General features: G+C 33.8%; 1 protein-coding gene across 1 annotated transcript in view; it reads left to right on the top strand.

Moving 5' to 3' along the window:
- The window catches only part of LOC100650484 (putative uncharacterized protein DDB_G0271606), a 33801-nt gene that overhangs the window by 5451 nt on the left and 5230 nt on the right, over positions 1-23120 (top strand). Inside the window, exon 2 of the mRNA XM_012310605.3 lies at positions 7225-7479. Within this exon, the coding sequence (XP_012165995.2) occupies positions 7225-7479 (255 nt within the window). The remainder of the gene's footprint in view (positions 1-7224; positions 7480-23120) is intronic.

Raw genomic sequence — 23120 nt, 5'->3', positions numbered from 1 at the left:
CAGCGGTTTTTTTTTCTAGAAATTGTGCGGTATTACTCAACGAATATCCATTTGCAACATTTCTTACATACGAAATAGGCTACACTCGAGAGTTTTCAATTTAATAATTTCACGTTGCTAGACCTCTTTACACGAGTTCTATAATTTTGAATTCTCATTACGTTATACTTTCTAAAATATATTTTCTATTCAAATGTGCGCGATGAAATTTTTATCCCGACGAAAAAGGAATCGTTTGTAAAATATTGTAAAACGATGGCTTAGCCCGTTTGCTTTTAGCTTCGCGCGTTTACACGACTTAGCATGAGCAAGATGTCTCTTACATAAGTCAAAATATATACGTACATATTTCAATACCGTCTTCGCGGAAGAGCCGAAGTTATTTCCAACATTCTTCCGTGATCTTTAATTAGCTTTGGAAGTTTCTCGAAACAGGATTATACATACATATACATATATCTCTGTATTTGTCAACATATATTTATATTTTCGTAACGGTTTAAATTGTGTGTTGATTATTTTTTATTTTTCTAATAATCTACCTATTAAATCTACTTTAGTTAAGTTATATAAGAAAAAATAGATTAATAAATTTTTATCATATTTAACGATGCTGAAAATAATTACACTAATTGTCACAGAATTTCCAGGCATACATCAGGTTTGTCCATATCGAGACATGAAATGTTTGGATGGCGGAAGAAAGACAGGCGTTTCTAATACTCTTCCTACATTTTAATTAGACACAACAGCTATCTTTACGTGCTAAAAATGAAGTCCCGTACATCTAGGCGTAACTGAGTCACTCGACATGGCTTTTTGAACTTTAATCCTTTAATTTACTCGTGTTCATTTCTACAAAACGTTTCACCTGTTTGTTATACTTTTTAATTTCGACGAATTAATAATCGCGAATATACGTGACAGCCTTGCAAATCAAACAGTACAGCAAATCTCAGAATCGAGTCGTTCGAAGCTTAAACATATACTTGTGCATAAATATTTATTATTGAATGTCAGTTTATTAATATCGTAGATTGATTATTTAATGGAAAATTACAATGATACATTTACATATAAAAGACTCTTAGATATTCAAGTAGACGAATAAAGAGATATGTTAAAAAGCTAATTTGTTTTTCGTTTTCCAAAGTATGGTGCGTCATTATCATGCCGTTTAAAAGCATTCGGTAGGCGTATGTACACTATGGACCAAAAATCTGCCATCCTCTGCTCTTTCATGCTTCACGAAATAGCGTTAAATAAAGAGAGAATTGATTTTTACATTTCACGTAGATATTAAGATACCTTTTGTCATAAAACGAATAAATAAAACAATCGAATGTACTGTTTCCAAGAAGACATAGAAAAATATTCATCATGCGCGAAAAATACAAAATTTGTCGATAATCTTCCCGGTCGATGAAAATAATCATTTTTAATAATACTTTAATCAATTAAATAAAACGAATAATTGTACCTGTTAGTGAAAATAATAACGTTTGCTGATTCTGTAAACGATTGAATATGCTTTCTATTTATATATGTTCGATGGATAGATGGGTAAGTTCGATGATGTTGCTAGTAGATGCGAGTGATCCAAGACTTTTGATCAATAGTGTATACCGGCAAAGGGAACAATGAGTCAGAGCACACGTCGAAGAGGACACGTTTAAAAATTTTGTCATGCAACATATACATCCATCCATACATACATATAATAATCCTTTGGCTTCTCGAGTGCCTGGCAACAGTGCCTGTTTACTTTTGTCTGGCAGATCGAGCAGCATAAAGGCAGCCTCGGATGGCCTACTATCTCCTCGAGGCCTCTCACCTTAGAGTCGTCCATCCACATCGAGGTCATTACGAATACGTACAAGTACAGTCTGTGTCACAAGCGTTTGCCCTTTTCAATTAATTTACCAATTAAAGCGGTAAGACGCAATCGCGGGCTAGGCGCCTGAAACCCATCTTTTCTTCCCATGGGAAAATGTTAAACCCGTCTCTCGTAAATCCGACCCATAAGCTAGTTTCCTTAATTTTTTTTAAACATTTATATCCTGATCACGTGAGAAGTTGTTTTCGACGCTGATCAAACTGTATACTATGTCGTCCTTTTAGACTGTCCGCCGACGATTTTCATATTTTTCTGCATAAACTCGCGGACGAAATTTATATCTTCATAGGTTTGTTATTAGGAGACTTTTAATGTGATAGAGAAAAGGTCGAGTTTAGTAACTTGGAACTTACAAATTAACAGAAATTAACAGAACACGCGAAACGCTCGCTAAAAATCGAAATTGCCCCCGGATGGAAAGTTAATCCTGAAAGAAGTTGTTTTCAGCGTTATACAGGGTGAGGCTGTAATAGTAGAACAAACGGATAGGGACTGATTCTACGTGAAAAATAAGAGAAAATTTTGTCATAACGTTGTTTCATCTGAGGCTTCGTTTTCGAGAAAATCGACTTTGAAGATTTCACGAGTAAAATTGGCTAATTCCGAAGTGAACAAGAGCGAATAACAGGAGTCTAAACTACATTTAAAAATAAGTAAAAGCTATAGAATACAATTTTTTCGTAACATGCTTCATTTTCAAGGAAAATAAATTCGACCAGACCATTTCGTCTTCAATTAAACTCATCATCATCAAAAGAATCATCCCCTGCCTATGGTTGTACTACGTTTACCGTCCCACCCTGTATAGTCGATTACCGTATTGGACTTTTGCTCCTAGCAACATTTTTGTAAATCTCTTCTTTTTTTTTAATATCGCATGAATCTGCACCGAGTTCCATCACTCGATTGGACTAGAAGTAAAATAAATGAAGGCACTGAAACGCAGCAGCTCGTGGTTAATCGGTATACTGTGTAAATTTCTTCGCGTGTTGATGTACGATGTGCACAGCGATTTATCTTTACGGTAACTGGTACGTCGTTTGATCGTTAACCGCACGAGATTCTTCCTGATTATTATTCATGTAGCACAGCTGATGTCGAAATGATGATGAGAACCAGCGTACAGGTAAAAGTATCCTTCGAACCTGTTGAACGTTATGCTATATTTTTCAATGTACGGATACTCGAGAGCTAAATACATATTTTGTTAATTGGTGGATTGACGATAATAGCGGTGTAAAGCAAAATGTTGAGAATGTGACTTAATTGAATGTTCTTTTCAGTTCTTATAAGACTTCGTTCCTTATTCTTTTAGTTTCATAATTAACACAAGTTATAGGATAGATCGTAGATATTTATGCAAATTTATATTTTTACGAACACAATGAAACGATTCGAAGCTAGAAAGTTAGAAATCCGTTTCCTCCATTAAACATTTTAAGTAGCGTACTCTGGATATTTTACATGTATTTGCAAATTATTCAATTTTTGTTTTAAACTTTCTATCTAATTTAATTAATTTCTATCTAATTCTATCTAATACATAGAATGCACGAATATGGCTTGGTTATAACTTCGTTTCTCGTAAGAATATATTTGCATAATCTAAGGAAAAACACGTTTCATTTTGTTGGGAAAATAAGTTGTACAATAATATTTTCAATTTATATTCACTGGAGTTCTCAGTTTGTCGATTATTCATGCAATCTACCGGAACCTTATTTTCCTTGACCAATCACGCGATTACTCTGCCAGATTACATGCTTGTTTTACTTGTCAGGATAATAAGCATAGAGCTCGACATTGAACTAATCTCTAAGTATATGAAATTACTATCAATTAATTATCGAAGTCAATGTTACTTGCTATAATTATCGTCAAAACAGTACCAATAACACGTAAGACTATCAATTACACTATCTGTATAATACACGAAACGACAAAGGATCTGAGACGAGAGGATCTGAAAGGAGATGAGAGACGTGTTCGTGTAGAGTGACAGATTTTTCTAAGTTTCAAGGTTCTCAAGCAGCTGAACGAGTCCGAGGCGTAAAATAATAGTGTCACGATACAGTTATTGAACAGCAAGCCTTACTTTATCGGATGTATTTCCTTCTTGTGACTAACGACTGTTTGGGCATCTCGTGCAATCCACTAATCTTCACATTGGTTTAAACGATTTTATACGGATAGTTGATATGGAGTCAATTACGGTATTGTTGGCATAATTTTCATGCTCGGCTGCTGAATAAAACGGGAAATCTAAGAATCTTTCCTAGATTCATCGTTAACAGATGTTAATCGAAGTGTATTATTTGATCACAGGGTGAAAAGTGGAATTTATTAGAATTCTATGAGCAACATGATTTTCTCAGTATTTTATATAATTGATATATTGTATATTACGTTAGATATAAATAATTATTTGTAATTAGTCAGCTATACGTTTTATCTCATTTTTCACAATAGTTCATCGCTCTTATAAACAATAAGTTTTTACGATAGTTCTCCTCTTATAAAACTCCAATTGCGAACAGCTCCATTGTTTTTAATTCCGCATTACTTATAAGAGAATGTAATCAGGAGGATAAAAACTTCGTGTCCATCATTCGTTATAACCGTTTGCCATCTTTCAGTGTTAAGTTTCCTACTCTCCTTTTACGAAACTTCAATTACGAAGAGCTCCATTGTGCTAAACTTAGTACTACTCATGGAATAATCTAATGGCAAATGTAAATTCCACGCTCGTTTGAATTTCATAGTTCGTTGGAAATTTTTGGCGATAAGAAATAATCAAGTTTATTATTTTAAAACTCACGACGACACATTAATAAAAGTTAGTTAACTAACGCTGGATACATCAAAGTTTCCTTTTTTTCGGGATTCGTCATAGATATACACTTTCTATACCTTACAAACAATCGCTGAAAATTTGCTATTATTTTAAACAAAATACAAAACAAAACAGTTAACGTTCTCGGTGGTTAAAAATTTGCCTAAATTATAAAGCGTTGTTAGTGAAGATTATAATTCGAGTCCATTGTCCAATAGATGAAAATGAACCAACTTCCGGCGTTAACAATTATTATAATTATCGTAAACTTTGCAACATGTAAATTGTAAATTATTGCAAAATTTATCAGCGTGAAGTTTATAGAGTTCTGAAAGGATTGTACGAATGGCGATGTATGTTTTACCATGGCGGAGGGACGCGTGTTAGGAAAACGATGAGATTCTCCAATTCCATTTTTCACTTTTTCCCGCGATTAGCTTCGTTCCATGAAGTGGGAATGCTGCTAAACCACGGGAAAGGAGAGCGTGAAACGACAAAAGACCTCGACTCGGTTGGCTAGCCAGCATGAAGTTACATACACACATTCATGCGATTGCACTCTGCGTGTACACATTTTGCATTGACTACATTATCCTGTAATGAACCTTGCACATGTTTAGCAACTGCATGCATCTGTCGTGTTTGCTGAAACGCGCGGCGTTTACTGCGAATTCACGTTCCTCTTCGAACGGAAAGATCAATAAGCGTTACTTAGAATCTCCATTTCAAAAGTTGTTAATTTAAACTCTACTTTTTCACGATTGTCTCTTAAGAATGGAATTTGAATCGTTCATTTAGCAGAATATAATCCTACGAGAGAAAAGGAAAGAGATTTGACTAAACAGAAGATTCGATTCGTTTTTAAAGCGATAATTAATCTTAACACGAAGACGGTTAAACAAAACTGAAAAAATAAAATCGCTATGATAAATTGTGTTAGAGTTCGGCGCTTAAAAGAGAGAAATTTAACTCGACGATTTTGAGTTGCAAACAAAACGTTTCCTTTAATCGAGTAATGAAGGATTGTCGGTCGTTAAAATTAATTTCTAATCGCAATCCCGTTGCCTCTGATGTAATTTATTACGTCAACCAGACACGCAAATAATCAGCGAAATAAAAAGCGAGCAACATACCTATGTTCACACTCGGGAACAGTATTTGGATGTAAATTATCTCATTTACATCATTTGCTTCGTCTCCGTTATTGTACTGGTTATTCAAAAACAGAGCGATAAAAAGAGTAACGATTTCATACGTAAATTGATCTTCATAATAGAAATTATTTCATCTATTTATTTGGACAATTCTATAAATTATTAACACGCTCGATCTTTGAAGATTGATTTAATTTCTAACGAAATTTAAAATGTTTGGTAGAGTAAAAAAGATAGATAAATATATACAATTCGAACTATCACGTAAATAACATAAATTATAATTTTGAGCAAAAATATGTTACAAGTAGTTCCAAGTAAGTACAAATAGGAAATAATGTAGGAAATAATTTCGAAATACAAAATTGATAAAAGTACGTTAGAGAACGTTCGAAGGATTAAAAATGGATAGGTGTATGGAGCGATTAAAAAAACCTTGATGGGATTGTAATTAGATTTATGGTACCGGCTTATTTCAATGTAGTGAGATCATCACGGAAGTCAAGTTTAGCTACATATTCCTTTCTTCGTCTACGGCGATCGAACGTAATACGCGAGATACAATCACAGAAGCGTATAAGCATGTTTGATTAACATAAAATAGAAACGGCGAGAACAGCGACGGAAAATCTCGAGTAATTAGATTCTGATTGCAAGAGGTACACTTGTTCCGGTGCTTATTGAATCAAACTACTTCGCGCCGAACCTGTTACCCGGATACATTTGTCTCTATTTCGTAATTAAACCCGGAGTAACAATAACAAATGCAAGCTAACGATGGAGTATTATTTTATAAATTCGTATGATATTATTCTGTGACGATATATTTGACTCTGATAAATGTTTGTTTCTGTAAAAGCTACGTTATTGTATTAATTCTTAATTTGATAATATGAGAAGGTGATTTCGCGTTTTAATATTTAAAAAAGTACGAATTTTGTTTACGCGTGTTGTATTCTTAATGTTTTACATTTGTGTAGACCTATCTGTTTATATTTCATGGATTAATAAATGTTATTTTAATTTACTTTTCTTCAGATTATTTTATATACAATAATAGTTCATAAAAATGAATACAGAAACAATTAACGATATACAGAAAATTTAGGATATAATTTTTCATTTAAAGCTTTGTTTTTAACAGAAACTTCCTCGAGGACGCGTGCAACTAATTATTGCCTAAACATATCTAAACTCGATTTTATGAAAAATGAAGCCTCGAAGCTTATTTCCAAATGTAGACTAACGTCTTGCTCGCGTCTTGCCATTCTCTGTATAATAATGTTATAAAATAGTTTATATTTTTGGCTTTGTTAACATTTTCATTCACTTATTCACAGGCATACATGAGGCCAAAGAGTACAGCGGTTCAAATTACAAGAATCGCGGCTGTCACCTTGGTGACGATGTCCGTGATCCTTGGAAGCTTCATCCTCGCAGCATCCTGGGTCCAAGCTCGAGCATCCTGCACTCCTGAATCGATTGCTGCGATGCAAGCTGAACTTAGGTTGCAGCAACAGCAACAACAACCATCATCCATTACATACCAACAAGGTGAATTCTTGAAACATCTGCAACCAGAGGCTCTCATTCAGGTAGGTGATTATAACGAAATAAAAATTCTACAGGAATTTAATTTTCTTGGGAAATATCGACCTCCATTTATAAGAATTATCGTAGTTTATTTATATTTTGAAGGAGTTATATTGCGCGATATTCTACAATTATTGTATATACAACTGTTTCATATCTAAAACATATTTCATTCGAACGAATTTATCGTACATTATGGTTTTGTTCCAATGAGAAATGTTATTCTAACTCGTTCTTGGGAAAGATACGAGGTAATTCATTATACAAATTATCAATAAATCGGATATAATAACTCGTTTATTAACGAATTCCTTATTTTTTAAGACATCACTTTTTTCATGTTCGTGATAGAAATATATTATATTGCACTCGTGTTCGTATGAATCAAAACCAATTTTCTTAAAGATGTTTTGCCTCATGACGAAGAAACGCGTGAGTTAACAGGTTTGGATTTCAGGAGAAAACAACATACCACACTTCGTATCGCTTGATAAATAAGATTATTTTGAATGTATAATTTACGTTATACGTAGGTATATGGAAATTGTATCCAATATATGATGGTACGATCTTTACAAAAATATGAGATTCAATAAATAGGATGGAAAGCATGCAGAAGAAAAGAGAGAAAGAAAGCCAGTCACTAAATACAGTTCTAGCAACATGGATGCATTACTGAAAGACTTCGATTTGTACTTTCAAGTAGGCAAAGTAGTTGTTTTGCTCGTTTATAATGCATGCACGAGTTTAAGAAGGCTTTTCCTGTGTAAAATTTCTATACAGAGAGTTAGCCTGCTACCAATGTATCTTATTTCACTGGTTCATCGCGGTGCCAGCTTTCGAGATTTCTAAATTTTCACCTCGATTTTAACCGATTGTAAAAGATCAACCAGCTGATCGATCAGTTCTCAACGATCCTTTCCAGTCGAACGGAGCTGTTTGAGTTTATGATGGAAAGTGAGGAAGGGAAACGCCGCAAGAACGGCGATAATATGATTAACGCTGACATGCTGAACAAAGAATTCAATTTGCCTCGCACAGCAAAAAGATTGAAATATACGAACGCTGGCAACTCGAACAAGTTTCAAATTTTCGATCAAACAATAGCTAAATAGCTGTCTTGCACGATTAAATTAATATTGGCGATGGAAATTTTAGGAATCAAAAGTTGCAAGTTGTCAATGTTAATAAATACAATCCATATAATAATCACAAGTTTGGTAATAAAACAACTGGATTTTTGCAAGAGATGTTTGCAAATTACGCGACGTCTGATTATCAGATTTGACGAAAGATTATAAAATCGTAAAAGAGAAATCTGTGTATCCTGCGACTTGTTAAGTTATTAATATTATCAATGGATTATTGAGTATAAGAAGGAAAAGACATCAAGAAATCCATTTTTGTTGAGAATTCGATGATTAAAACGAATTGATCAAATTTTTCATTCAAAAAAGATACTTTTTTAAACGGGAACAACGTGTTGATTAAAGTCATGAGACTTAAAAAAATTTATGGACTTTGAATGTTTATACGTTTCTGGCAAATTTGAATATGCCAAAATCCACAAAATGTACATAATTTGAAAAAATATACAGCTTATCCAAACTAAAATATCGTAGAGAACGAGGCAATCCTGTATTTAGGTTCTATGAATGATTTTAGTCACGTTCATAAAAATATGAATTTGCATAAATATTCACAGTTGTGTGCAATACATGTACGATGTTTCGTAAAATGTCAAGAGACAGTCAATGTTCAACGATTAATGTGACGATCGGTGTTTGAAATGTTCAAGAGATTGGTAAGAGTACGTATTCGATCCTGAGATTAAATAAAAATATGGGGTCGTTTGATAGAAAGTTAAAATAAAATAATAAAATAAGTTAGAATAAAAATTGCTTTCCTATAAAACACCAAAAAATGTCACTTGGTGCAAGTGTTGCGTAACTTTACTTTCTTGTGTATTGGAAATCTGAATGAATTCTTTAATGATTATCTAATTTGCTTTATATATATGTTACTTTTATATAAATTTAATTTAACTGGCTGCTTTAATATGCCGGTTCCAATCTCTAGTTCCATAATTTCAAAAATATCTTTTCAAAGCAATAGATTTCTGAATTTAATAACAGCAACTGCTTCAATGAGTATTAGCATTACGCTTGAATAACCGTGCATCTGCAAGAGATGCAAAAGCCAAGTAGAAGTATGTTTAAAAATGAAAGTGAAAGTTAAATGAGAAAGTGGTATAGTTGTTGCTTTACAGCGAAGAAGTTTTTCGACGATAAAACTATAAAAAGAAATCAGCCGAGCATAGATATCCGACTGAAAGTTAAGACTAAAATTATAAAATATAAGTTACACCGATTACAGTAAAAAGATTAATTATTGGTACGATATTTTATCCATTTATCCAGTATTTTATTTTCTTTTCTTTAATATTCTTTCCTAGTTGTTTTACTTCTCTTACAAACAAGCATCGTATTAATTTTTATGCTTTTCCAATGATCATAATATTTATACAGCGGTATTATTTTAGTAATTAATTTTACTTAGCGAACAGTATTAATATATAATTTTAATAATTAATATTAAAGAAAATAAAGGAAACGTGGCATGAGTTGTCAAGAATATTCTTTGAAATTATTTGTCACTCGTAAGCATTCGTATTAATATGATCGAGGAGTTCGTAGGTTGTTCGATATGAATTTTAATGCAACGCTGAAAACACGCCTTTTATGATGAGACAGCAAAGAAGAATCGCTTCTCACGGCATTCGATAGAAAGAAAGGATCGTGTCTGATCTATGGTCACGCCCTTCTTTGTGGTATTCACTTCGATATTGCTGGTAATAACGAACTACCGTGATTTATCATAATTTATCGCTAACTTTTTCATCTGTAAAGCCACAAAACCTGATTTAAAGAACGATTCTTGTTACTCGATCGGCTATTCGATTTTACACGAATTGGTTACCATTTATATTACTCAGAACTTTATACAAGTACATATTTCTTCCCGTATCTAAACACAGGAAATCTTATAAATTGGCGTATCTTTTACTTCAATACGAAAAATACTTCATTTTTAATTTCTTATTTCATAAATAGTTTAATATCATAATAACGAGATTTTATAGAATGGCAAAGTGAAAGGAAGTTGTAGGAATAATAGAGAGGATGGAGGATTTTATTACGTTGAATGTTCAATTTTTCCTATATACTCCAATAGATATCTTTCTAGACTTTCACTGAAAATTGATCTAATATTATATTATACTTTAAAAATCATTAAAGAATCGAACATTCAACGATTGTATTCAAGTTATTGCGTACGTAAAATTATATCGCAATTATCGTTATTCGTTCTTAATGGCAGAAGAAAGATAATTATAAGGTTCAGCGAAGGAAGCTTTTAATCTCCGTGCTCTTAATCCGTCCCATGCTCTTTTAATGTCCATGAAAATAATAGTTGAAGGAGTATGTTAATGAGTAAATTAGTCATAAAAAGTCAGGAACCTAGAAAGCGTGGAATTATTTACGATCGAGACAGGACGTACGCTCTTGCGCACTTTTATTGGCAAAGAGGAAAAGGAGAAGCAGGCAGAAATCAGAAACAGCCATGCAAATTCCAGTTTCTTATCTCGTGTGCATTGTATATAACCTCAATGGATTTTAATTTTGCCATATCACGTCTATGACTGTTAATGAGTTATTGCAACAGGAGATACGAATCGCCATCAGGATTTTATCATCGTCAGCGTCGAACGACACTCTTTGAATCTCGTTATTTCCTCTGGAGCATTACAGCTTTCTATAATCATCCTTAATCGACGCTTAATTGCTATTAAAATGGGGACAAGAACAGTGTTTGAGTCACCTCACACCTATTTAGAAGTATCTGTGCTAATGTGTTTCAAGAAAAATTAAAAATAAACAATGACAAATAAAGTAAAGATTCAAAATGTCATCAGCTTCGAGACTGCAATCTTTTGCAGAAAATTTCATATCGTATTGTATCATCGTATTATTACACTGCGGATAATTATGCATTTCTGGGAAATTATGGGAAATTTGTATGTGTATATATTCGTAGTAGGCAAAAATGTGCAAATATACAAAGCGAAATACTCGTTACGACACTTATGGTGCGAAACGAATCTGCATTAAGATGTGCCATTTTCCTTTACTTACCTAATTACGATATAAATCTGCATACTCTATTTATAATTTATGATAAATTACTATTTAAAGGAACGCGAACGCGCTTCCCATATATATAATCCTTTTAATAATCCTTGGAAGATCGAAAGATCCAATAATGGCGTACTTATAAACTCGTTAGATCTTCTATAGGTCGGAAATTCAAACGTCATAAAGAAATTAATTAATCCCAGCAACGTTTCTCGTACTTCAATATCCAAACGATTTCCCACGCGTTACGTCTCAATAGGCAGTAATTTAATTTACATTAGTCAAAAAAGTGCTCGATCTAATTTGTTTTTCATGCAATTAATCGGCAGACAAGTAGGAGCAACGCGAGAATCGATGGAGCGAGACGGGATTCGATTATTCAGCATCGCGCGTTTCGATTGTCCGTCGGAGATTTCAATGCCTGGTACCGATTAATCCTTAGGACGAGTCTGCCAGCTCACGTTCGAACTGCGCGTTTCTCCCGCTCGTAAATCGTCTTTTCTCGAGAAACCTTTTGTATGCAAAGGATAGACGACGCGGAGGATTCATCAGTAGGAAGAAAAGGACAATGAATTCTGCCATCGAGTGGTGTAGAGAAGCAAAGAAGAAAAGAGTTAGAACGCGGAGAACGAAACGCGCTGAAACGGTGTTGACCGGTGCTAGGAGCTGCGTTCAAGGAGAACCGCAACAGCGAATTACGTAATTCGGGTTACGTTCCTTGATGTACGAGTGATTTTAACGCGAAACAGGAAATCACCTTTTTGTTTCTTTCCACTCACAAATCTTGCCACTCTTCCGTTTCGATGGTTTATGACAGGCCATTCTACTCGTTTCGTTCAAATTCGTTTAATAAAAAGAGATTGAATTTCGTTTCAATTTTTGGTTTCGAGATTTCTAGAAGATTATTTAGCTTGTAATTAAAACGTTGATGTCTTCTTGTAATTTATTTAATGAGGCGAACGTAAATCAAATTCTGATTTTAAATAGCTAATTTTTTGCTGACAAGATTTTAGTAATTTTGTTCACTCGTGAAAATTTGTGGAAGATTATAATAAGAAGAATTTCAATCAGGTTTTAATCTTAATTCGTAAATTATTTTTTAAACAAAATCGTATGACTTTCAGCTTTGAAGGTCTACCCATTAATATCGTTCAATTTGTAACTAGAATATCGTAGTTATCGCACTTAATAGAAATATTTTCCAATTGTTATTTATCGTTATTTATTTAATGGTACAGTGATACGTTTTGTACCTAATTCATTGGTGATATTTTCTATCATGAAAGCCTCCATGACATTGTATTGTTAGTTACAGTCATCATTCAAATCATTTTACTTTATCAATAAAATATTAGATACTAAAATATTCTGATATTCCAAGAAAGACTGGTGTACATACAATCTCATTAGCACTTCGTTTTTAATTTCAATCTAATTAATAACTTGAGTTTGACACTATTCTCGAGCGTTTTGAATGCTCGTTGTAATTTGCCAAGGTTAAACAACGCGAAGGAGGTGATTGTTATTAAGGCATGATAAAAAGTACATGTGTTACGGTATTAAAACGAGGACGTTCTCGGACCAATCGGAGCGTGTAAAGATTCTTTGCGCTCTTGTGGGACAAGGACGACGATCGTCCACTTGAAATAAGGCTTTGTAGAAAATTTCCATCTAAGATTTGTAACGACTGGTCGAACGTGGCTTTTGTCTAGTCGTATACGTTCAGAAAAATTTACAAAAAAAGTAAAGGCTTGACGGTGCTCTCAGTCACGGAAACGTAAATGTAATCAAGGATGATGAATTGATTCTCAGTAAACAAGAATCTGTGGGAATAATAATTTCGACCTTTCAATGACATTGAAATATAAGAAGAAGATTTATTCGACAAAAATTAAAGATACGATTATTTGTCAAATAAAAGATTAACGAGCTTGGGTATTGTTTGATAAATTATCGGCCATTAAGTAACATATTTTGATGAACGGTAATCTTTTTGTTGAGAAATATGTTTCATATTTTGTTACACTGTTGAATAATATGCGCATTCAAAGCAACACGCTATCGTTTCTGCAATATATTTATGCTTCGATGGTTATTCGAGAAATTTTAAATCTAATTTTGGCACGTTTCTTTTTAAGATATAATTAATATAACTTAAATCAATATAATCCATCTATTTGACACGGAAATTAATATCTTCGAGCTTTCTTGTATTTTAGAAACTTTGAAATATTTCCAATATCGATTTTTATATTTTGCAATATATACATCGACGAATCTCTGACGAAAACTGGGTCAATTATGTCTTACTTTAAATAAATTTATATTTCGAAATATTGCAGGCGACATAAAAACCCACATGTAACGAAGAAACCCTTTTTCAATCCAGTTATATTTCCTCTAATTTATCACACAGTGGCCGATTTTCACTTTACGATTAGTTGCATTAGAATCATACACAACAACAGAAATACGTTGTTAGATCGGCATTTGAGTCACGTAAACTGATCTTACTTTCTATCAACTGCCTTAAACGAACCGGAAACCACGCTATATTCACGTTATTTGAGTATCCAACAGAGGCGTTTGTAAAACGTCGAGAAAATCATAAGAAAAGAAAAGAATTTCTTTTCTCTTCGTATCACATTGTAATTCAAGAGAGAGAGAGAGAGAGAGAGAGAGAGAGAGAGAGAAAGACAGACAGAAAGAAAGGGTGAGAGACAATTCACACTTACTAATTAATCAATCACGCGTTGAAAGTTAAGTACCTCAGGATGAACATTAGCGCCTATTCTCTTTTCCTGCTAACAAGTGAAAGTTCGTGTTGGAGGAGGCCACGCACTCGACTCTCTGCTCAACAATCAATGTTAATTTTGGTATTATGGTTCCTTGGTAACCTAACTCATACATATACATACGTTCATGTAAAAAGAACCTGAGACGATAATATTTTCGTAAAAGTTGACATCGGCTATTTAATAATTAGTTTTTATAATTTACGATATTCATTGATACGATATCACAAGTGGAAAATAGGTATCGTTAGAATAGTAATTTGAAGAAAATCTGCTTAGGATCATTTGAAATTCTAAACTTCAGATCTTTTAACTTCTTTGTAAAAGAAACAAGTTTTTTCGCTTTAGAACTTTGAATTCAAGGCAAAAGTATGTAAGTATATGTTTATATGATTATATTAAAATGCTTAGAATAACAGAGAATGTCTATAGCATCGTAGTTATTATAGTAAAATAATTAGAGTATTAAAGTATTTGCGATACTTGGAGTACAATATTTAACACGGTACTTATAATAAAATACTTACAGTTTCTAATTGTAAAGAAATAACACTTCTACATTTTGAATTTCTATTTTTGCATTTTAATTCAATGATATATACATATTTTTCTTATATATCATATTTTATTATCAATCAAAATATAATGTACCCTATGAGTCAATGCGGTGTCTTGAAGAACTGCCACTCTTAAATCTCGCGATGATGATACCTCCTACGACGAGTCTTCTTCAGCCTTCCTTCGAGTCTGTTGGCCAATTAACTGAATAGTACAACAGAGAATATTTTCGCTTCCCTAATGAAAACCTCACGTCTATCAAGTATCATGAATCAGCAATAGCCTGCAGGGCATAGAACTATTAAAGCTGTTTTATAATATAATCCTTAATAATGTACAGTTATTATAGACTTCAAGATATAAATCCTTTAGAATCGTTTATATTACTCGTATTCCTCTTGAAGGAATCTTCAAGGAAGTCATTTTGCAGTTTTAATCGCCTTGGCATTAGTCACCGTTTCGCGATTTACGACGAAGAATCGAAGCCTCCAGAACGAAGAAGTTCTCGTACAGGTCATCTGTTGCTGTGTTTTCTTAATTTCCAAAGTTTAACAACAAATGAAATTTATACGTCGCTTTATTTACGAATATGTTCCGTCGTTTCCTTTTCGCTGGTTCGTGTTTGCGAATGTCGCTGGCAAAAGAGTTTTAAGTAATTCGAACGCAACATTGTGCTTTTTTTTCGCTGCGTTCGAGGGGAATGCATTACGAAACGTTCCGGTATATGCGAGTCGTTCGATTGGAACTAATTTTTGCGTAACGGAGGAAAGAAAATTATTCAGTGTTTACGTAGTCTTTTGCCGGAGAAAATCACCGAAGAGATTCCACTACTTTCTACTATTTCCTTGACTTTATTCGTTTTCTTTCTTTTTTCACTTTTTGTACCTGTGACCTGCTATCGCTCTGTTTTTTTTTTATTCTCAGCAGTGCAGAAAATTCAATTCTAACGTAGTCTAATGCGTGCATGAAATTTCTTTTTCGTTAGTTCCAGCTTGATGCAAATATTTCGTCATTTTGTATTTCCTTGTTTAACGAAGGCCAGTCGGACAAACGAGAAATTAATTAAAAATTGTTAATGTAAATTCAAAGTTGAAGCACAGCTATAAGCTTATCTTCTGGTCTTTAACAATGCAATTTTATCAAGTTACGTATTTTTCTTGAATAAATTCTGTTCCCAGAAAATTGTATAGTACTAATTATTAGACTGAGAATGTTTATGCACGTTCTTTGGAGCATAATCGGAGAAATAAATGGAATACAAATAAAGATTTGTATCATCCTTTAGATATTACGACTATTTCATTCAAGTACTATACAGGATGTCTCGTTTTAACCAAACCACGCAAATATCTCTGAAACTATACGTTGTTCGAAGAATCGTTTCAAGTAAAATCCACTTTGTTTCGAAAGAGACACCTTGCGATGTTCACAAATCTTATCTAAGTGATCGTGCCTTCGAGATTTCAAGCTGACTTTTGTCTTTTCTTAAATTAAAATCTGTTTCTACGTATAGTCTTTATACGCCGTTGGATGCGTTTTGTAATTAACGTATTTGGTTCGAAAGGTGATTAATTTAAAAGATATTTTAACTTTAATCTTGCGGAACCTATCGCATGAAAAACAAGGGAAGATAACGCAGTATTTTCATGTTTACGTATTCCTTGACTTTTATACGCTCAATTTGACGAAATTAATATTATTATCTTAATACCCTGTTGTAGGGAATTAAAATCTGTATCGAACAGTGTATCAAAAAAATGTACAGTTCTATTTAAAGAAACAGAGGTCACCTTGAGATCTCTAAAGCGCCTTCATCTAGATAAATGACCGACGATCATCGTAAGGCCACGTTGAAACGGAACAAGTTCTACTTGTATCACGTTTTCGAATCATGCATAGTTTAGAGGATATTCGCGTGGATTAATTCAAATGAGACAGCCTATATATTCATTCTATGTTACGTTATGTATACTTTGCACATATCAATTTTTTTAAATATGTAGACATTCGTAATCGAAACATACTAATCACATTTTAAAGCAGTAGTGTGTATATTCTAAAACGATTAACAGCAAATGCATAGCATTGACACGCAATATTTTTCTTATAAGTTTCCCAGTAGCTATCGTAATTGCTTGTTCACAATCATTTTATATAATTATCTTTCTACTATTTTCGTAACTATTTTCTTAATTAGTCTTTTTCTGAATTTCCTTTGTAAATATCAACCCGTCGTACGTCATTTATGCCTAGCAAGATAGATCGTCGAGTATTTCACAGAGAACAATTCGGTTTAAAGTACATCGATATGAAAGCATCCTGAGAGGATGCTGTGGCGTATTTTTGCGACTCTCGATGGAAAGGTACGTAGCACAACGGAAAGTGGGTTGCCCGTTGCACGCACCGGCAGCAAGGTGAACGTTCTCTAAAAAGATTTTCTCTCTGCAAACTAACTGTATTGTTACCTGTCCGTGTCTGAGGCGTTGTGTTCACATGCTGCATCACCTTGATGATAGAAACTGTTCCTTATCAATTATCAAGAATAATTTTCACTCGTTCAACATTATGCTCTATCTGTCTACGCATATATATACGTATGCTCGCGTTGCTGTGTGTTGTACAGCGACGATGATGTTAGCGTAGATTAGAAAATTCCCTCGCTCTCACGGGAATCTTCTAAATTTCACTTTTCCTCGACGTAGCTAGATTTTAAATCACTTGGCTCGCCGTTTATTATAAGCAGAATGTAGGATGATATTTATAGCGTAAGATAAAGAATAATTCAGAGATATTTGCAAAGAACATTTTCAAATATTAATTAATATTTATTGATCGTTCATCTGCTAAACTTTTTGCAGAAGAAAATATGAAAAGGAATGAAAAATATAAATATTTTATCGATTTTTATGTTTCTCTACAATTATATATGTACATTAATTATTTGTTTTTTACGTAAGATACGAATATATCGTAGCAACTTTGCTACGAGAGAAACAGGATGATGTAAGGCTCTGTGAAAAATTTTCTATATATCATTTGAGAAATTTCAATCAAACTCTCGCAACTGCTGCATTATTATTTTAAATCTTCCCCTACTATTAGAATATATGGTAATTTTATACAACATTTAAAAATTATTAAGAAATACTACGTATTTAATCATTCCACTTGTGCAATAAATTTAATTGCAGTCGAATGAAACGTTTCTTTCTTTTTAACACACGGATCATCTGAAGTTAATTACATACATGGAACAGGCAGACCAAAATAAAATATATTTAATTCGTATTCAAAAGTTTAAACCTATATATATATATATATTTCGAAATAACTGTTTGCCCATTTAAAAAATGAACACTTCAAATAAACATTTAAATTTCATTTAGAGTATTCTAATTATTTCATATTTTTATCCGATAAATCATTTATATCCACAGAAACTACTACCTCAAATCAAAGAGTACATACATCCCTAACATAAGACCATCATTAGCTTCGCGTTCTCGATACCAAAGGTAATTATCAATCATTAAATTTCACTCTTCCAACTTAAAGTGCAACAAATCGTGATTCCGGGAAAAGTAATTTATCCTACCATATTTGGTAGTTAACAACAGTCAACATACTCCTGCGCTACACCGTATGATTCTCTATACTCTAGCGAAATAAGTATTATTCATGCTGGAAGATTTCCGTGATTAAAAAAACGTTGCTATCGTATTAGCATGAAAAATACCTTGTTTTGCACATGACTGCGCTAAAAGCGCTAAAATAAAAAAAGTAGCTGATTCGACTTGCTAGCAATACCGTGCGGTTGATGCTAAAGTGTGCCGTCGATTTCCATCTCCCAAGCGATGAAGGCACGCGAGTGCAAATCTACATGATTGAGAACGCGTAGTATCCTATAATGTAAGACTGACAGTGTGCAGGTCGCTTAACTACGATGATTACCCGCCATAATAGCTCGCTAATTGATAGGCATCTCGCAAAAGGGGCTTGCAGGATTTCTAAAGAAAGCCTGTAGGATCGCGTGGTCATGAGCTTCTCTCTCCTTCGTGCACTCTGTTAGTCGCGATACCGATTTCTTTGTCCTACTCCTTTCTACTCTTCTTCTTTTGTATATTGCATGCGACGCCAAGTCCATCGATTTCCTTTTCCTCGTGAAATCCTTCCAACAGTTCCAAGTCGGCCCACTTCTTCGACCGACTCGAAAGTAAAATTTAAATATGTTGCACGAAACGTGTTGACGAAGCGTTTGTGAAACAGCGTGCAATGCAAAGCGGTTAAAGAACTCGGATTTTCTTTTTTATTTCAGAGAATATTTATGGTATTCAACGTTTTTATTTTCTTCTCGGTGAATTCTTTCGCAGTTTATGAAAAAGTCAAATAGAGAATATAATTTAGAACGAGTATCCAACTGGGTAGATTAAATTAATTTAATGTGGTGACTTTGAATAAAGTAAGATTAATTATTAACGGAACTATTATATTTGGAAAGAAAATATTTCAGACGAATTTGTATTTTATAGCTAACATTCATGAACTAAATAATGTCGAATCTAAGCGAAAGAACTGTGCTCTTTGGATATTAATATATATAGTATATAATAATACAATTAAAATTTGATGGTTGAATATCGTTTTACGTTCGTGTACGTAAGAATCGTGTTGCGGAATTAGAAATCAGTGTCGTATTATTGATTGACGTTGCAAAACCGATGGTTATCGCATAACCATCACGTATAATGTATTGTCCGTTCTTAGGCAGTGATTTTATACGAAACAGGAACTTCACGGTTGATTTCTATAAGTATTCTACTGTTGTTTTCTAACGTGAGTCACGAATACCATTTGATAAAATAAGAAGAAAAATTTGATGAGCGAGTAAACGACGATGCTAAAACAGTCCAACCACCTGTGTGCTCGAAGGGTTAAGAAATTTCACTTATTTCTTCTCGTTCTAGCTTGACGATTATACAGGTTGTCGCTCGTGCACCGCAAAATCGTTTCTACATCCTGAGCAATTTCCCAAGTGGAAAGTGGTCGGTCTGTTACGGTACCGTCTGCATCTACTCGCAATCGCAATCAATTTCATTCTTTCAATTTATAAAACGTAACAGTTTGTAAATTTCGGTTTCTACTGGAAATTCTGATTTTATTCAAATTGTTAATTAATTAGCAATTGAAACATCATGCAACAGTGTTCACTTTAAGGTAAACATAGCGATACATAGTTTCATAGCGATGTTGAAATCAATGTTTTCTTTTTTATTATGATACAAGCGAAATTACGGATTGTTCTTTCCTCTTTCCTGCATCTAATTCGAATTTTATTCTCTGCGAAGATAACGCTCTTAATATTTTGTGCCTACTGTTGAAATTAATTATCAATTAAAAGCGTTGTGCCATGCATTTTAAAACAGACCTCGTTATTGTTTCATATCGATGTTGGAATCAGTGTTTCCTTTGTACGATGCAACGATAGTGTTTTAGTTTGGAATGAATGTAACGTTAATAATCCTTGAATAAATAGTGTTACGCGCTATATACTTATTCTATGAATGTGCAATAAATAGAGCGTATATTGTTGCAGCTGCATCCAACTGTTTTAGTATTCTTTAGGCAAAAAATAAACGATATTTACATGTTGTGTAATTATTACTTCTCACGTCCCTCTGAAACGATAACGTGTGAAAAATACAATATTTTCTACATAATTAAAATATTATTCTTCGTTGCAAATAGGAGAATACTTTTCGCTTTACATTGAAACAAAATGAAAAGACAGGAAATAAAAAACGTATCAAATTTTTAATAAAATATATTGTTTTTATAATTGAAACATTACGCTAAGTTATTAATTTATTCGGAGAAACATATTAAACTTTAATCGAATGGTGGAAGTTATCGGTAAAAAAAAGTAAATATATTTTTTATCTATATGATATTTTATCCATATACATTACATAATTAACGCGGTTATTAAAAAATAAACAGATATAATGTAATCGCGTTTTTATAAAATTCAAATTATTTTTGGCTCGCCTATATCTATATATGCATGTACCTAATAAAAACCAGCTATCGCACATAGTTCCAATACTAAACACGAGATATCGACCTGAATGTAACAAAGTATCAATTCAGTTTCTCATTCTTGGTATCCGAAGGCAAAAACATCGTATTTCGTTCTAGAATGGTAGAACTTTCTCGTATACTTGAATGTATGATCAAACGTAGCGATACATACATATATATATAGCTCTCGACTGTGAATGGGTAGTGGGAAGATCGAAGTTTATTTCTGCGAGTCTAGAATTGCGAAAACCAGAAGCTGGTCGGTAGCTGAGCCATTCCGGCTACCTTTCATTACGTTCACCGATATTCTAGAAAGTTGTCACTTGGACGAGTAAAGCGAGAGGGCCCCGCTTTTGCCAACCAACAAACAGAAACTGTGGAACCGTCCAAGCTCGTCAGAACCTGATGCAACTTAACGTTTCTTGCACGATAATGGTTTCCTGCTGGCCGATCACAAATTAGGCTCTCGAAAGTACTCAGCAGCAACTTCCTTCCTATCACCGTTAACCAAATACGTATTTCACGTCGTTTCCTGGTCTATAACTCAACGATAATCTAATTTTCTAGCGGTCATCGCTTGAACACTAACTTGATTACAACTAACTTAACGCGAAACGATCTTTGAGTATTTTAGATTTGATTTTAGTAATTTAACCGTTTCTTTTCTCTTCTCTTGCATCTTTTCATTGGGGAATTTGCTAGTCATTATGTTATAAAAAAGATATGGAGGTAGTTTAACTCTGTCACGTGTTTTGAACCATTTTCAATCCAATCGTGCTTTTCATCTTGTCAGAAAGTTTCTCGTACCATGGGTTCGAAGAAAGTACGCGAGAATCATTGTTCTTATACCGATGGTGATTGTTCGTTTCAATTTTACGTTTCTCAACTCAGCTACATAGTTCGAGATATCTTCAACTTAATCACAATTTTCTTCCGTTGAAAAAGTTTCTTAACTTTAAAATAAACACGCAGGAATCGTCATTATATAATATAGGCGATTTCTTGTTTCAGTTTTATGCCAAAATTGTTCATAACTCTGCTACATTCTCTAAGATATATTCCATCGTATCATCGTTAAAAACGTTCAAAACGTTGAAATGGTTATATTATATTTATTGAAACGAAATCAGAACTGAATCGTAAAGATCAGAAGATCGTAACAGGACAAATGGTTGGTACAATACGTCGCATTGTTAACGGGATACTTTATTAGAGTCCACGAAACCTCGGTCAGTTTCATTTGCAGCCAACGCTAATTAGAGCGTGTCGCGATAGTTTATTGCTTCTATACGACCATCGTTATTACTATCAGCGATTAAATATAATTAAAATCCGGACAATAATCACATAGGCAGCAGGTGAAATAATTGGGCCGTGTCGTTTCGTGTAACCTTCTCTTCCTGATAAGAGAAATTGAAAGAGTATCCGCGAGTTGGAGACCGCGAAACGAAGACAAATCGTTCCTGAAGGCTTCGAAAGTTGAATAAATATCGCCATAGTAATCATCCGTTGATGCAACACGTTTTCTTCCTGGTCGCGACATCGGGTCGCGAGTGAAAGTGAACTCTCTTCATGTTATCGCGGTACAAGCTCGATCAGAACGATGGAAATCAAACGAGGATGAGACGCTCGATTAGCTGGCACGATCCTTCAACGCAAACAATTTTTCTAAGCGGAAGAAACACTCTGCGCTCGACACGATGACCCTTACGGTTCTTTTTATCTTATCTAAGCTGACCAGACTGGTACTTTGTACGTCATTTGAAACGGGATTCTGATGTTTCGCGAAGAGCACGATATTCGTGACTCGATCGGGTTATTTTCATAGAGAACGTTAATACTCTGTGAACCAGATCTAGGTTGTTCTCAGGCTGGAAGACTTTAACGATGGTTTCAATTTTAGTACGCGATTTGTCACGAGGAGAAACGAGGAAGTGCACGCTATACGGCAGCTTTCGAAAGTATTTGAACACTTGTCAAAACATTTTTGTCAATTTTATTAATGAAACAGTGAGA

This window comes from Bombus terrestris, chromosome 7, assembly GCF_910591885.1.
Source record: "Bombus terrestris chromosome 7, iyBomTerr1.2, whole genome shotgun sequence".
Lineage (NCBI taxonomy): Eukaryota > Metazoa > Arthropoda > Insecta > Hymenoptera > Apidae > Bombus > Bombus terrestris.
The sequence above is the reverse complement of the archived record's forward strand: the minus strand, read 5'-3'. Positions and strand labels throughout refer to the sequence as shown.